Source organism: Anolis carolinensis, chromosome 2 (genome assembly GCF_035594765.1).
Source record: "Anolis carolinensis isolate JA03-04 chromosome 2, rAnoCar3.1.pri, whole genome shotgun sequence".
Taxonomy (NCBI): domain Eukaryota; kingdom Metazoa; phylum Chordata; class Lepidosauria; order Squamata; family Dactyloidae; genus Anolis; species Anolis carolinensis.
The window spans coordinates 109125945-109143673 of record NC_085842.1 but is presented as its reverse complement, the minus strand read 5'-3'; the positions used below and the strand labels follow the sequence as shown (position 1 = coordinate 109143673).

The 17729-nt window shown below is 40.1% G+C and overlaps 1 protein-coding gene across 2 annotated transcripts in view; it reads left to right on the top strand.

The window, feature by feature from the left end:
• The first annotated feature begins 6057 nt into the window (after positions 1 to 6057).
• Positions 6058 to 17729, top strand: part of kif3a (kinesin family member 3A) — a 40951-nt gene continuing 29279 nt past the window's right edge. For both annotated transcript variants that reach the window (XM_008104729.3, XM_062970383.1), the window contains exons 1-3: positions 6058 to 6216; positions 15335 to 15617; positions 16664 to 16808. In XM_008104729.3, coding sequence (XP_008102936.1) covers positions 6211 to 6216; positions 15335 to 15617; positions 16664 to 16808 — 434 coding nt within the window. In that variant the 5' untranslated portion in view covers positions 6058 to 6210. The remainder of the gene's footprint in view (positions 6217 to 15334; positions 15618 to 16663; positions 16809 to 17729) is intronic.

The following is a 17729-nucleotide window of genomic DNA, read 5'->3' as shown; positions in this document are numbered from 1 at the left end:
TAAATGCTAATCAAGGCGGCCAGTTGCAACATTTACACCTGCCTCAAGCAGACAAGAGTTCTTTCTCCCACCCTGGATATTTCATAGATATATAAACCCCACTTGCCCAGTTTCCAACAAATCTCACAACTTCTGAGGATGCCTGTCATAGATGTGGGCAAAACGTCAGGAGAGAATGCTTCTGGAACACAGCCATACAGCCTGGAAAACTCAGCAATCTGCTATACATATGCAGTCTGTCCCAAAAGTAAAACAACAACCAAAAATATTGAAATACGTGCAATTACAGTTTATTGGGTTCAAAACAGGCTCCTTGTTGATCAAGTACAGGAACTCCAGCTTTACTGCTACTCTTCATAGCACTGGAGGGAAGAAGGCTTCTATGAGATGTATTCAATATCCTATTAGTCGCAGCTGCCCAGATGTTTTCATTTGTCCCAACATGATGTCCTCTGAAGTGAGTTTTGAGAGAAATGACAGACAGTCAAGCCAGGGCTATAGGTCAGTCAGGAAAGCATTCAGAACAACCTTCACAAGATGAGCCACATTTTTCTCAGTTGTCTTGTAGGTCTTTTTGATACAGTAAACTGGATTGAAAAAAATTATTTCGTGGTGACACCTAACTACAGGAGCCCTCGGTGGTGTAGTGGATTAAAGCCTCGTGACTTGAAGGTTGGGTTGCTGATCTGAAAGCTGCCAGGTTCGAATCCCACCTGGGGAGAGCGCGGATGAGCTCCCTCTATCAGCTCCAGCTCCATGCGGGGACATGAGAGAAGCCTCCCACAAGGATGATATAAAAAAAAATCAAAACATCCGGGCTTCCCCTAGGCAACGTCCTTGCAGACGGCCAATTCTCTCACACCAGAAGCAACTTGCAGTTTCTCAAGTCGCTCCTGACACTAAAAAAACCAAAAACCTAACTACAGGGATGCACTGATTAATTATGGCAATTTTTGCCAAAACTGGTGTGTGCCCCCCTCCAGTGTAGTTTGCACCCACTGCTTACCCTCCTGGTGACCCCACTCCCTATTATTATTATTATTATTATTATTATTATTATTATTATTATTATTATTTATACACAGCTTTATATCCCCCGAAATGGACTCAAAGCGGGAGCAAGAGACCAATTCCCAGCCCACCTGCTGATGGAGGGTTTGCTCTTCAGTTGACTCTATTACCAGTGACCTCCACATGGTTTCAACTCCTTTGATCTCCCATCACTCCCTCCTCTGTTGGAATTCGCTGCCAGCTTTTCCTTTGTTTGCAGTTATCCCAAGGCAATCACTTAGGAGGATGAATGAGGAAATGGATCGGGGGTGGAGACAGATCAAGCTATCCCGAGTCTAGGGGGAACAGGCAGAGCCCCTTCAAAACAACCTAGCAACGTTGAACTACCAAGACTACTGTACAAGCATAATCCATCTATCAAAAGTGAACTAGAAGATCAAGCTCTCAGAAATAGTAAGATGACAGTTTAAATTTTTTGTTTTTTAAAATATTTTTTATTAAATTTCCAAAATATATACAACATCACAGTACAGCAAGAGATCACAATTTAAAATCTTGCTTTATTCTGTCCACCCTCCCTCTTCTCTCCAAGATATGAATATCTAGGGAAGACATGTGTAGCCCGCTGAGCCTACTGTCCCAATGAATGGATGGTGGTAAGATCCTTCATCTGCTATGCTTTAAGCTAATTTTTTTCTTGGGGAGGGAAAACTCAACTGCAGCCTGTTGTCTCTGGTATTCATTGGTAATCTCTCATCCAAGTACCACTGGCGGCTGACCTAATCAGATAAAATTTGGACCTTTAGGCAGCATAGATGTTATCTGAACTGGTTGGGCAATTGCATAGAGAAAAGGGCCTGATTTTCACAGTCATGACACCCTGGACACTCACATGTCCAGACACACTACAAGCAAAGTGTGGTCACTTCACTTCAGGTCTCAGTTGATACATAATAATAATAATAATAATAATAACAACAACAACAGCAACAACGAAATCCAGCATATCTATCATGTTTGCTGTGTCATACAATGTCGTTGTGTCAATAATAATAACAACAGAACTGCTGACCTATAGGTTGACAGTTTGAATCCGGGGAGAGAGGGTGAGCTCCCTCTGTCAGCTCCAGCTGCCCATGCGGGGACATGAGAGAAGCCTCCCTCGAGGCTAACACCACTAACAAAATATTCACATCATGTACTGTGAAGAGGCGGATGATAGATAGATAGATAGCCAGCCATCCAGATTTGATGTCTATTTCAACCAATCATATTAGCATAAGTGTGCTATAATTATTACGCCCCAAAATATTTTAAAAATAAATGTTAATGAAATTTCACATGGAAACAATCTGGTGAATAGCTGCCAGGCACATTGCCCTAATAACAGTGAGCCATAGTTGGGAATGACTGCTCAGTTAGGTTGCACCTTGTTATTACTGTAGGCTCACTTTTCAAACCCTATGAGTCAGAGGAAGTGATTCAAGGTATAGACTACTTGTAAGCTGCTTGGCTGAGTTGTTCTGGCTAGACATTGAAAAATAATCCTTAAGGCTCAATAATCAATAATTTTGAATATGCAGAAGCTCTGTCTTAGCATGAATTCATTTGAGCAATGGATGATGGGCTTTTCTTTTGCAAGGTTGCAGTGTTACACACATCCTGTCAGCTAAGCTTTGCCTTTGTTATTACACTATGCCACTTCAACATAGCTGTATAAAATTCTTCATTATCTGCTTTTAACTGGATTATATGGCAGTGTGGAGTATTCTGGAGTATAATAACTACTACTGTACTTCCAAAGTAAGGACCGCACAAACAGGAAATAGCACTTTCAGATCAAGAACAGAAACATTTTCAAATTTTGTTGCATAGTGTTATAAGTGGGCCCTCAGGGTTCTTCCACACTGCCTTTAGATCCCAAGATCTGATCCCAGAGTATCTGTTTATCCCAGATTATCTGGCAGTGGAGACTCATAGCCCCCCTCCACACAGCTCAATAAAATCCCACATTTTCTGCTTTGAATTGTGTGAACTCAAATAACCCAGTTCAAAGCAGATATTGTGGGGTTTTCTGCCTTGATATTCTGGGTTATACGACTGCATGGAAAGGCCCATAGATTTCAGTTTAAAGCAGATAATCTGAGATCAGATCTTGGGATAAAGGGCAGCGTGGAAGGACCTCTTAGGGCCCTTCCACACAGCCCTATAACCCAGAATATCAAGACAGAAAATCCCACAATATCTGCTTTGAATTATCTGAGTCCACACTGCCATATATCCCAGTTCAAAGCAGATGTGGGATTTTATCCAGCTGTGTGGAAGGGGCCTCAGTGTCCACTGCAGTTTGGTTCCAGGATCCCCCGTGGATACCAAAATCTATAGATACCAAGGCCCGTCATATATAATGTCATAATAATGTGGCATCCCTTATATAAAATAGCAAAATCAAGGTTTGCTTGTTGGAATCTTTTAAACATATTTGCAAGCTGTGCATAGTTGAATTATTATTATTATTATTATTAGTAGTAGTAGTAGTAGTAGTAGGTTTATTTATAGACCACTCTTTCTCTCTACAAGGAGACTCTGCATCCATTGATATGGAGGGTTGACTGTATTTGTCATTTATGGAAGATTTGGATTTTTTTGGAGATACATGTGGTTGCATTTATGAAATAAGAGATGGGTCGAGAACAGTTGGATCTGTTGGGAAGGGATGAGAGTGTGCAATGCTGGAAGTGAATGGGGATTGGCTGCCTGTCTGAAGTCTTTTTCAAAGGCAGCTGTGATGTGGTAGTTAAACACAGTTATTATGGCTCTGTAGAATTGATACTGTTTGACACCACTTTAACTGTCATAGCTCAATGCTATGGAATCATAGAAGCTGTAGTTTTACCAGATCTTTAGCCTTCTCTGCCTCATCAAACTACAACCCTCATTATTGGACTATTGGGGATTATGATCTGTTAAAACAGTGGTTCTCAACCTGGGGTCCCCAGGTGTTTTTGGTCTACAACTCTCAGAAATTACAGCCAGTTTATCAGCTGTTAGGATTTCTGGGAGTTGAAGGCCAAAAACATTTGGGGACCACAGGTTGAGAACCACTGTGTTAGGATCATAACACATTGGATAATACAGTTTCAGGAATGTTCCTTTAGTTTATTGGGTAATGGAAGATCACTGGGCTTGTAAATATCTTGTTTCTATTTGATACCCTCAGCAGACAAAAATTCAAGTAGACTTCTTTAAAATAACATGTTTGTTATACTCACAACATCATGTATTTAAATATACAGATACGTTTCTTGTCAGGTTAAACACTTTAAAATGTTTTAGTTTGTACCTTTATAGTCTTTCACAGTCTCTTAAAACCATATTGCTCTGTATAACTCTTTTATAACAGTTTACTTCCAAGGAAGTCAAGCCTCAACTGACTTCTGACACTGGCTTCTGTACTCAAACAGACTCAAGCCTCAACTGTCATTCTTCAACTGTAATCCTTTTTGAACTGCATACTAAACAGTTACTGAACCAGTCACATGGTCTGCAGCCCCGCCCAGTGTCTCAAGCACATAGAGCTAAGAAAACTGCAAACTAAAGAAAACACACTTCAGGGAATAAATGACACATTATAAACAGACAAAATATTTAATAGAGGAGGCTTGAGGAGGTCGCTATCTCCAACACAAACTGCATCCATTCCACAGTGTAAATCAGGCACGGGCAAACTTCAACCTTCCAGGTGTTTTGAACTTCAACTCCCACAATTCCTAACAGCCTAAAAGTCCAAAATACCTGGAGGGCCCAAGTTTACCACCATAGGCCACGTAATCCAACCCACACAACTCTGTTGAACTTCAGTTGGCTTTTATAAATGACTGTGAATCTTTAGATTTTATGTCACTATATAATTCTTGCCTGATTCTGTCTGACTATATTGGTTTAGGTTATTAATGTTGTGCTCAATTCACTGATATTAGGTTAAATTTGATGTTAGTTTTTTAACGCTATATTCATATGTGGGGTCTTGTTGGGATTTTATGCCAATATTTATCTGTTTTTAAGGCATTGAATGTATGCCCTTGTTTGTTGGAATCCACCCTGAGTCTCTTCGGGGAGATAGGGCAGAATAGAAACAAAGTTTTTTTTTAATTATTATTATTATTATTATTATTATTATTGACACAAAGACACAGTATGATACAGCAAACAAGATAGATATGCTGTATTTCATATCACAGAATCACAAGTCGAACACTTCCCAAGCGTTAGGACTGTGTGATGTATTTTCGGATGATGCGCAAATCCCAGAAAGGTGGCCTTTTGCAGTTGGCAGATCGTAATTTTGTCAATGTTTATTGTTTCCAAATGCATCCGAGATCTTTTGACACAGCACCCAGTGTGCCAATTACCACTGGGAGCACCTGTACTGGTTTATGCCAGTTCAATTATGAGGTCCTGATAACGGCTGACATTTTCCTGTTGTTTTTTTGTCGGTTCGACTGTCACCTTGTAAGCAACATCAACAATCCAAACTTTTTTCTTTTCCACAACCATGAGGTCTGGTGTGTTGTGATCCAAAACTTTGTCACTCTGGATTCAAAAGTCCCACAGTATTTTTGCGTGCTCATTTTCCACTACCTTTGCAGGTTTGTGATCCCCCCAATTCTTCACTGCTAGCAGGTGGTACTATTACTATTATTATAGTTTGCCCATGCCTGGTGTAAATCCAGTTTAGTCGCCCTGGCTTCTAGGGAGCGCCCAGTCCAGTTCACTCCACTCCTGCATCCCTTTCTAATCAGTTAAGCCAACACCTCCCTTAGCAACGCACGGTGTGTATCTTCCCCGTTCAGGAGTTTAAAACCAACCGCGCAGCCACGCCCCTCTCGCCGCTCCTCCCGCCCACTAGCCCTAAACCGCCTTTTTCATTGGTAGTTCCAACCCTAATCCTTCGCCAATAGCAGCGGAGGGCTGGCTCATTGGCTGAAAATCCTCTGCATGACGCAAGCGGGGCGGGGCGTTAAGGGCTGTCATTCCTTCCTTCCTTCCGCGCAGGCGCGCTGAGCCCGGTTATTGTCAGTAGTATCGCAGCTGATCGGGTCTTCCTCGTTCGTCTCTGTTCTGCGGGAGGGAGTCTTCCTTTCGGGGCGGCCTTCTGTGGTGGTGCCGCCATCGCCATCTTGGGCCAGCGCAGGCACGATGCCGGTGAGCCAGCAGCAGCCCTTCCTTCCTTCCTTCCTTCCTTCCTTCCCGCAGGGCCCTGCGCTTCCTGGGCTCGTTGTTGCTAGGGGCGGGGTGGGAGGCAGGCCAAGGGCGGGAGAGAAAGGAAGAAGGCCCCGCAGCCTCTGCCCAGGGATGGATGAGTGGACTAAGGCTGGAATAGAGGCCTTCTCGCCTCACAAGGGGTTTCGCCCTTCATGGCCGTTAGAGACAGAACTGCCCCTCCCTCTCAGTGAATGCTCCCTTGATTGGCAGACATGGGGATCATCTCAAGGCTGGGTCAGGACATCCTCATCATTATTACACAGACCAACCCAAACCCATTTTTCTCTTGGTTTTATAGGCCTGTTCCTGTCATTGTGTGACTCACTGATTCAGGCAATTGCTTTAGATCAGGCCTGGGCAAACGTGGTCCTTCTGGGTGTTTTGGACTTCAACTCCCACCATTCCTCACAGCCTCAGGCCCCTTCCTTTTCCCCCTCAGCCGCTTAAGCGGCTGAGGGGGAAAAGGAAAGGGCCTGAGGCTGTGAGGAATGGTGGGAGTTGGAAGTTCAAAACACCCAGAGGGACCAAGTTTGCCCATGCCAGCATTAGCTACACCACATCGGCTCTACTTTCTTAATTATGGTTGTCATGGTTTTCTATAGGCGAGCAGATGAAGAAAACTGATACATGGCATTTGTTCTGTATCTCAAAAACCAGAGGTGATAAGGGGAAACCAGTGCCATTTTTGGAATCAGCAGGTCAAATATACAGTAGAGTCTCGTTTATCCAACCTTCGCTCATCCAACATTTTGTATTATCCAGCGCAGTCTGCTTCCCACCCGGATCCACAGCTGTTTCTCTCCTCAGCAATGCGCAGCAGGCCAACACGCCCAACAACAACACAAATGCAGCCACGCTCCCAAACAAGTGGCAGACTTGTAAAACATTAGGTTTTGGTGGTTAATTTGCAAAATCATAAGGTAATTTGACATTAAATAGGCTTTTCCTTAATCCGTCCTTATTATCCAACATTTTCACTTATCCAACATTCTGCCACCCCGTTTATGTTGGATAAGTGAGACACTACTGTACCTGGAAAGTTGTCTAACACATGAGGCACCAACATGTGTGCACGTGTTGGTCAGTGTTACATATATTTTGCTTTTATCTCTTAATTGAGATGTAATGCAGCATACATGGATCTATCAATGTTACAATAATAATAAAAATAAACTTTATTTGTACCCTGCCCACCATCTCCCAAAAGGGACTTGGGGCGGCTTACAAAGCACTCATAATGTACAAAACATATGGTTCAATAAATACAAGTACATCAATATCAAAGGAAAATGTAATTTACATCATCAGTACATTAAAACAATACCACAATAAAATCAGTCAACCCTAAAATAAACATCAGTAGTGATTTAATCAGTTGAAAGTTCCATCTTAGATTATACTAGTCCCTTGGTTTCCACTTTGATTTGTAATAATTATTATTTGGTTTTTTTACCCGTGTCTCCTCAAGGCTTGTGACAGGGTACAACACAGTTAAAATATATTTGACTCTCACGCCACTTCCACACAGCTGTATATAATCCCAAATTATCTGCTTTAAACTGGATTATATGGCTGTGTGGACTCGGATAACCCAGTTCACTGATGGTGTCCCCCAGTGTTGTTTGCACTCCACTGTCCACCCTCTTGGTGACCCCACTCCTTCAGTCTATGGGAGCAGGAGACCAATTCTCAGCCCACCTGCTGATGGAGGGTTTGCTCTTCAGTTGACTCTGGCCCCTGCCACACAGCTGTTTATCCCAGATTATCTGGCATTGCAGATTTGTATAATCCAGTATAAAGCAGAAAACCTGGGATAAGATCCTGAAATATAGGGCCTATCTGGAAGGGCCCTCAGATAACCCAGTTCAAAGCAAATACTGTGGATTATCTACCTTCAGGTTATGTGGCTGTGTGGAAGGTCCCTTGGAGAATGGCAGAAGCTGGATAAACGTAGTTTCTTTTTTGTTTGAGAATTATTATTGAAAACAGGCCTAATATTATATCCCATACTATACCATGACATAAACTCTGCATTGACTCAGTATTGATATTGAAAAACAGGAATTTAAATAAAGACAAACTTAGCTTAATGTAACCTGGTTTTACTGTATTATAAAAACAGCTTTGTGAATGTAGTATGCCATGTTGGTTATTTTTTTGCCACTGGTTTGATAGTTCTATTTAACTAAGGACCCTTCCACACAGTCCTATGTTCCAGAATATCAAGGCAGAAAGTTCCACAATATCTGCTTTGAAATGGGTTATCTGAGTCCACACTGCCATATATTCAAATTCAAAGCAGATAATGTGGGATTTTGTTCAGCTGTGTGGAAGGAGCCTAAATTCAGAAGGTAAAAATGGGTACAAAAATCCATGGATACACAAGTCCTGTTATATATAAAGTGATGTAGTAAAATGGCATCCCTTATATTAAATGGCAAAATCAAGGTTTCCTATTTGGATTTGGGGTGTGTGTGTGTGTGTGTAGTGGTAGATAGTATAAACAGCCCAACCAATAATAATAATAATAATAATAATAATAATAATAATAATAATAATAATAACAACCACCACCACCACAACAAAGTATGGATTGTCAATGTAGCAATCTCAGATGACAGAAGGATTGAGGAGGAACAACTGGAAAAGCTGACACGATATGAGGATTTAAAGATCAAATTACAAAGACTCTGGCACAAGCCAGTCAAGGTGGTCCTAGTGGTGATCGGCACACTGGGTGCAGTGCCTAAAGACCTTGGCCTGCACTTAAACACAATCGACGCTGACAAAATTACCACCTGTTAGCTGCAGAAGGCCACCTTACTGGGATCTGCGTGCATTATTCACCGATACATCACACAGTCCTAGACACTTGGGAAGTGTCCTACGTGTGATCCAATACAACAGCCAGCAGACTGTCTGCTGTGGACTCATCTTGTTGTGTTTAAAATAATAATAATTATTGTCTTGTTTTTTAGGCCTGTTTCTATAATTTCTTGGTGCACTGATTCAGAAAATTGCATTGGATATATAAGCTGCTCTAGTTGCATATACTGTATATAGTTCTCATGATTCTTTATGGGTGAGCAGATAGTGACTGGTATATGGCATATATTCTGTCTTCTAAAAACCAGAACTGATAGGGGAAAACCAGTGCAATTTCTGGAAACAGCAGGTCAAATATACCCTGAAACAGGTCTAATATTTGAAGCACCAAATTATGTGTTGACCAGTGTAATCTATGGATGCAGAACTGGTGGATCAGGAGGGTTGAATCTACAGTTTTATGAGTGTACTTCTATATGTGCCTCTAAGTTGCTTCTTGACTTATGCCAACACCATGAACTTCACAGGGGTTTCTTAGGCAAGAAATACTCAGGTTTTGCCAGTTCTGTCCTCTGAAATATAGCCTGCAGCCCCTGGTATTTGTTAAGGTATTTCATCCTTACTTTTACAGACAGAGTGGGACAGGATAAATCACCAAAAGGGCAGAAGACGTGAAAAAAAATAAAAATACGTAACTAGCATGTAAGGATAACAGTCTCTGTGTATGCTTACTTATTTGTGTACACTATGGGTCACCATGAATCGCTTACTGATTTATGAAGATCCTGTGAATTTTATAGGATTTTCTTAGGCAAGGAATATTCAGAGGTAGCTTTCCCAATTCATTCATTTGAAATACAGTCAGCCATTCACAATTGCTGGGTTTGGGGTTGCAAGACCCTTGCAAAAGTGGGGAAACCACAAATAAAAAGCACAGGTTTAAAATATGAAAGAACATACCTCTTGGAATCTCCAGGCAGAAGTTAACTGTAATGTCACATTGGAGAACCTAGGAATTCCTAAACAGAGCATACTAATGAAATATGTGAATAATCAAATCTACAAAAGTTAAAACTATATATGTGGAGGGCAGATTGTATATCCTAGAGCAGGGGTTCTTAAACTTTTCTGCTCGGGACCCCTTTTGGCATGAGAAATTTTTGTGTGACCACAGATATATAAGTATATAAAATAGGTATAAAAATCAAATTTCTACAGATAAACAAACCAGTATTTGTAAGACTTTCTCAACAGATTAATTTTCCTTTTTATGAAGTACAGTTGAAACATCTTTTGCGGAGTCCACTGCAAACACTGCACAACAGATTTGTGTAAATGTCTAAAGCAGCCACCAAGTGATATTTAGAAAATTTTTCAGACCCCAACATTGAGCTAAGGGAGCCCCATTTGGGGACGGACCCACACTTTAAGAAGCTGTGGCCTAGAGTACTTTGTATTTGTTAGTCATCTCCCATCCAACTAGTAACAAAAGCTGATCTCACTTAGCTTCCTAGATCAGTCATGATCTAGTGTATTTTCAGTATTACACTGTTGAGATTGTCATCCCTGTGTGGCATTGTCAAAGCACAGAGTTGCCGACCTTACTTATGTTTTTGTTGTAATTTTACAATATTTCTCGACTGCTAGCATCTTCAATTCTGCTTTAGGGCATATGAATGTACGAATTTTTCCAGAATTTATCAGGTATATACATTTTGGGGAACACCGTGTATATACCCGTATTTACTTGAGTCTAAGGCGCCATCAAATCTCATGTGCACCTCAATTTTCAAAACCCTGAAACCAAAAAAAAGGGTTTGCTGGTGAACGTAATGTGCAGCAGCAAAAGGTACACTCTTTGTTGCCTGCTTAGAATTCCTTCTTCAAAAACAATTGTGTTGGAACACCAAAGCTTTAAGCAATCGAAAAGAAACCTTGGGATGCATCTACGCTTTAGAATAAATCCACTTTAATTGCCTTTGTTCAATTTTGCAAGGTCTTGAGCCTCCTCTGCCAAAGAGTGCTGATGCCTCATCAAACTACAAATCTCAGATTTGCATAACATTGAGCTTTGACAATTAAATTACCTACGACATCCTTCAAACAGAAGTTCCAGGTGCTCCTGAAGCAGCTTTCCCTTTTGCTTTGGCTCATCACTAAGATTATCCTATTACACAAATCTAATGTGCACCCTAATTTTGACAAGTTGATTTAGTCAAAAAAGGCAAATGTTAGATTTGAGTAAATACAGTATCAAAGGTTGAAGTCATGTGGCCCTCCAGATATTGTTGGTGTAAAGCTTCTAACAGTCCCAGCTGATGCGGTTAGTGGGAGGAATGTTTGATAATATCTAAAACAGTTATTCTCAACCTGTGCATCCCCAGATATTTTGGCCTTCAACTCCCAGAAATCCCAATAGTTGGTAAACTGGCTGGGATTTCTGGGAGTTGTAGGCCAAAACACCGGGGGACCCACAGGTTGAGAACCAGTGATCTAAAGTATTTGTAGGGCTGCATGATTTCCACTCCTGGTGCACATCATGGAACAAAGCTCTGAATCAAACTTTCAAAATAAAATTCCACAGAGAAAACAATTTATTGACTCCCTATATACTCATGCTAGCCCATATGCAGTTCCAATATGGATTTCTTCCAATTTTAATATATAGGGGTTGGGCATTTACGTATGTTGTTTATGGTTGTCTGACTGACCATTTTAGATGGGATTCATTAGGCCTTAGGTAAAAGGTAAAGGTTTTCCCCTGACGTTAAGTCCAGTCATGTCTGACTCTGAGGGTTGGTGCTCATCTCCATTTCTAAGCCTATTGATCTACTCACATTTGCATGTTTTCGAAATGTTAGGTTGGCAGGAGCTCAGGTTTATTTATTTCTTTTGCATGTTGGCAGTATTTGTAGAGTGTAGCTCCTAGAAAGATGAGTTTCAAAGTTTTTATAAAAGCAGCCACATTTGGAGTCATTTGTATCTTTCTTGGGAAGAAACATCCTTTCTCTCTCTTAGATTGCAATTGGGTATCCTACAACCATATTCTCTTATTTAGGCTTAGGGAGAAATCTTGTAGAAAACTGACTCACTGGTACTATTTTATAGAAATGGTCTACATATTCAAAACTGTGGGATTGCCTCATTCACTCCTCTGCAGTTACATCTTTTAATAAAGAGGCTGGGGCGCTAGGTGGACAGTGTCTCATCTGTCTAAGAGTAAGATCACTCCTGCTAAAATATTGGTGTTGGTCTTTATTTGCATAAGGATGTGATACAGTGATGCTGGTGAAACTTTAGTCCTTCTTATTGTGCCTGATTTGTTATAGGTTTGCATGTATCTTTCTTTAATTTACATGTAGACTTACTATTTGTCTACTGTTTCACAACAGGGCCTTCTAGACAACTCAGTTGCCTTTGGAAAGTTTTGTTGTCATGTTCCTGAATATCTCAGCAAAGGCTCCGAGATAGTTGGAGATTCAGGGACAACAGTAACAAAATGAGAAAAGTATCCAGCATTAAACCGTGCTGGATATTAAAATTAACCATGTGTAATATAAATGCATAGGACTTCATAGGCCTTCTATTTGAGTCCCATACATGATTCAGGAAATTTAGTTTGGGCATGACTCTTCATTTCCTGTTTTCAGGGACAAAGAGTATATCACCCCACCAAGTAATTATTTTCAGTCTGAATCTATTGCTACTGTTAAGAACTTTTTTTGTAATTTTAACTAATATTTGCTCTCTTGTAACTTAAGGCTGTTAGGTCAAATTCTATTCATGTTTGTTATCTTCCTCCAGGCCTGTTCTTAAAGACTAATTATTGTAGAAGAAAGCGAACCTCTTACCTCTTGTGACTTAGAAACAATTATTCTATTAATGAAACCTAAAATTATGCTAGCTTTTTTTAGCTGCATCATGCTGCTAACTAATGTGCAGTTTATGATTGAATCTTATCTCAGTGCTCTCTTTACAAGTCCTGTTGCCAAGCCAGGTATTGTTTATTCTGCACATGTGGTGATTATTAATTATTACATCAAAATGTAAAGCATTTTCTTTGAATTTTGTGCTTTTTTGTCTTAAGATTTCTTTTGTTTACTTGTCATCGTTTACTTTGTCATCGACAAACACGACCTGGACTGATGTATGGCTAAAGCACGAGGATATTGAATGAATGGATTTTAACCATATGTTTTATATTTTATACTGTATTAATTGTTTGTAATGGATTTTATATGCTGTTTGATTTTAATTATGTGTCGGCATCGAGTTGTTGCCAATTGTAAGCCGCCCTGAGTCCCTTCGGTTGAGAAGGGCGGGATAGAAATATTGGAAATAAATAAATAAATAAATTTTTAAAAATTGAATTGGGTGATTTCTGGGGCCTTATCTAGGAACTGGGCCTTGTAGGTTCTGCTGGAGCTTTCAGCAGCTTTGAGTACTATTGACAGTTGTATCTTTTTCAACAACCTCTCTCAGATGAGGTTTGGGGGCAATGTTTCATAGTAGTTTCAGACTTTCATGGTTCTGAGAGATACCTGTACATTCATATGGCCATTGGCCTGCAGTTTCCCCAAAGATGCCGTTTTGTCTTTTGTGCTATTCAAGATATGCATGATACTGTTGGGAAAAGTTATTTGGGCTTTGGAGGTCAGGTGTCATTAATAAGCTGATGACACTCACCTCTATTTCTTCTTTTCTTCCAATCCAGAACTAGTCGTTTTAGTGCTAAACCAGTGTTTGCTGTGGGTAATGGCAAGATAAAGGCAAACCAATTGCAGCTTAATCCAAACAAGATAAAGATGCTTCTGGTCAGTTGAAAAGCAAATTGTGGTAGTGATTCAGCCTGTGGTGGTGAAATTTCAACTCCATAATTTGCGCATACTATTGAATTTAGCTCCGAACCTGGAGGGCTAGGTCTCTGCAAAGGCCAGAAATCAATTCACACACTTAAAGCCAGATTACTAGCTGTGTTTGCTTCTTGAGATTTCACATCTGTCCATGGTGACAAATTCCTTGATTACATCATTTACATAATGTTTGAGCTACTGTAACATACTTTATGAAACTGTTCCCATTTCAAACCTGCTTGAGTTTCAAGTTCATGTGGGGAGAAGGGTCTCTCAACCCCACCATAATCACAGCCTCATTTGGTGAAGACACAGGAGACAGGCAGCCCCTTTAGGGACTGCTTCCAAGTGATGAAATTTCCTCCCAGGAGAGGTTAGGTTGGCCTGTCTCTGCTCTCTTTTCACTATTGGGTAAAATCCATTTACTCATGACTTCGGTTGTTAACTGTCCAGTGTAGATGGTGTTTTAGTTGGAATGTGCTGTATATTTTCTCATTATTACTATACTCTAATTGCTTTGTAAAACTTTTTTTATTTAAAAAACCAGTTTTGAAATGTATTCAGAGAAGGGCGACTAAAATGATCAAAAGTCTGGAAGCCAAACCCTATGGGGAGCATCTTAGGGAGTTGGGTATATTTAGCGTGGAGAAAAGGAAGCTATTGGAGGCATTGTAGCCATTGTTTAAATATTTGAAAGGGTATCACATTGAGGAGGTTGCAGGCTTGTTTTCTGCTGCTCTAGGGACTAGGACACCGAGCAGTAGATTCAAAGGAGGCAATTTGCTCCTTTGCTGAACTACTCTTACTGTCAAGAAATTCCTTCTAATATTTGATGAATCTTCCCTCCTGCGATTTAAAACTACTAGACCTAGTCTTACCCTCTGAGGTAGCAGAGAACAAGCCAGAACTCTTTTCTTTGCAGTAATACTTGATATATTAAAAGAGTACAATCATGTCACCTCTCAGTCTTTTTTTCACTAAGCCAAACAAGCTCGGCTCCTTCAACCTGTCCTCATATGTTTCTCCATGTTTATATTCCATAATATCTATTATTCATATTTCATAATATGCAAACACAGAGACCAGAAAACACATTTGCATCAGGTGGAATGTCTCAATTTCTATTGCTACAACTTTGGTTTTCTGATGCAAGGAGCAGCAAAACAAGCAAAGAGGCCTGGAGAGAGTTGAATTCTCCATGCAATTAATTCAGGACTCTCATTGCAAGTCTTATACTTTCTGGAAATTAACTAATGATCTTCGCCTAGTTTCAGAAAGTATTTTAGTGGGTTTGTGCAGTGTAATTACAGAACACTTTTATAACTCAGTTTTTTTCCTTGCTGTTTTTATGAATTAAAACTTGTTAATTTTTTATATAGATCAACAAATCAGAGAAGTCGGACAAGACAGAAAATTCTGATAATGTCAAGGTGGTTGTTCGCTGCCGACCTTTTAATGAGCGAGAGAAGACCATGTGTTACAAAATGTCAGTTAATGTCGATGAAATGCGAGGAACAATTACTGTCCACAAAACAGATTCTTCCAATGAACCTCCAAAGACTTTTACGTTTGATACTGTTTTTGGACCAGAGAGCAAGCAGCTCGATGTTTACAATTTAACCGCAAGACCAATTATCGATTCTGTTCTGGAAGGATACAATGGTAAGTTATGGGGTTTTGTTGCATAATGAAAAAATGAAGTGAGTGAATGCAGGAGTTACAGAAGTGGGAAGTAAAAGAATGAGAAAGAAAGAGAGAGAGAAAAAGAGAGAGAGAGAGGGAGGGACGTGTGGTACAGAAATGTCTAAGCAGAGCTAAGGAAAAAAGCATTCATAGCAGACCCCCTCCCCCAATACTGGTGCAATTACTAAGCACCAGACTATGATTGTGACTCTCCCCAAACCATTTTGAGTAGGGTGAAGAAGGTGGGAAATTTATTAATAAAGTTGGAAAATCTACCAAGCAGCCCTCTTTTAGTATGCTGTATTCAATAATTCCTGAAATTGCAAGTACTGATACAGCTTAGTATTTCCCATACTGGTCCCTGTCGAGTGTTGATAAAATTTTGGCAGCAGGAGGAGGCAACCAGAATAGAGCAGCCATGCCAAAGCAGCCAGCAGGAACAGTAAGAAGGCACAGGGACAGTAAGACACCAAACCTAAAACAAACAAAACTATTAAGAGGTAGTACTTGCTTCATGAGATTTTCTTCTCTTCCCTTGAGAACTGGGAAAAAATCTGGAAATCCTGTTAAAAACTCATAATTACAGAGTGCCAGTATGGCCAAATGTGATGAAAAGGTTCCAGTTTCACTGTCAAGCCTTAAAACAAAAAATGAGAAAGGGGTTCCCTTTCTATGTCTGTCACAGTAACACATTTGTCTTTATAACAAACTAGATTTCTTCTCTGGAGGCTATATAATTCATTCTACATTTAAAAATTAACTGATTTGATTCACATCTCCTAAACTGGACTTCTGCTTCTTGTGTTTGATTCAGTGTCATGCCAAAAGACAAATATGTAGATTTTGGATTATAACCATATTTTTATTGTGTGTTTCCTGAAAATATAAGATCACAAATACATCTAGTATTTAGCAGAACAGAAATAAATTAATTTATCATCCCTGTTCAGAAATTCTGTAAGCTTGCTCTTTTCCTATTTCGCTTCACCACTATGGGAAAATGTTTGTACTGTCTTGTCTTGCAGGCACCATTTTTGCTTATGGACAAACTGGAACAGGAAAGACATTTACTATGGAAGGGGTCCGGGCTGTTCCAGAACTCAGAGGGATTATCCCCAATTCTTTTGCTCATATATTTGGACACATTGCAAAGGCCGAAGGGGATACAAGGTAAATCATTTGTCTGCTTGTTTTCTATCCCTGCTATATAAATAAGCACTTCTTCTTTTCTTTTCTTTTTTTGTAACTTACCCAAAGGGTTCATCTGATCAAGGATCCTGTTTCCACACTGAACAGCCAGATGCTTTTTTTGTCTGTGAAGGAACTCAGAGGTAGGGCATTAAAACAGCATCACTGACATGTTTGTCTCCAGTATTTGGAGGTGGATTGCATTGGTCATAAAGGCTCTGTTTAACAATCAGTGTTTTAAAGCCTGTCCTTGGCTTTGTTCAGACCTTGCCAAAGCCAGTGAGCATAAGACATCTTGGGGCAGGGAACTCTGCAACATAGAGGTACTTTATTGGTGTACATTGAATTTCCTGCTTGTGGGCAGCAATTGGTAGTGCTTACCAGAAGAATAGCACCCACTGATGCGACGGTGAGCAGATAACTTTGAGTGAGAAGATCTGCCCCCCCCCCCCCCAATTTAAAACTCCCATGATCTTCCAGCATGAACGTGGGACAAAAGAAATTTAATCAAAACTAAACTAAATCCTACGTTGGCCCCAGCTAGAATAAACTCATTGAAATGAATGTGATTACTTGATCACTACTCTTAAATCCCATTAAATTCTGTGAGCTGAGGACTGTCAATGAACCATATATATCGTATATATTAATACCAGAACTGACCATTGTTTAAAGTCTTTCTTTATAACAATCCATGCTTTGTTTCTCCATATCAGTAATATATTTGAGACAGGGAGGAGTTGCTTTTTGCTGCTGCAGAGTCAGAAGTCCTCACTAATCTACTGCAAATTACTCTGAGATCTACTAGTAGTTCTTAACCTACATTCTTTCCCTGCCTCCATGTTAGCATGACAGATTATCTCTGGAACAGATTTGAAATTGTAATTATGCTTTTGCTGTCTT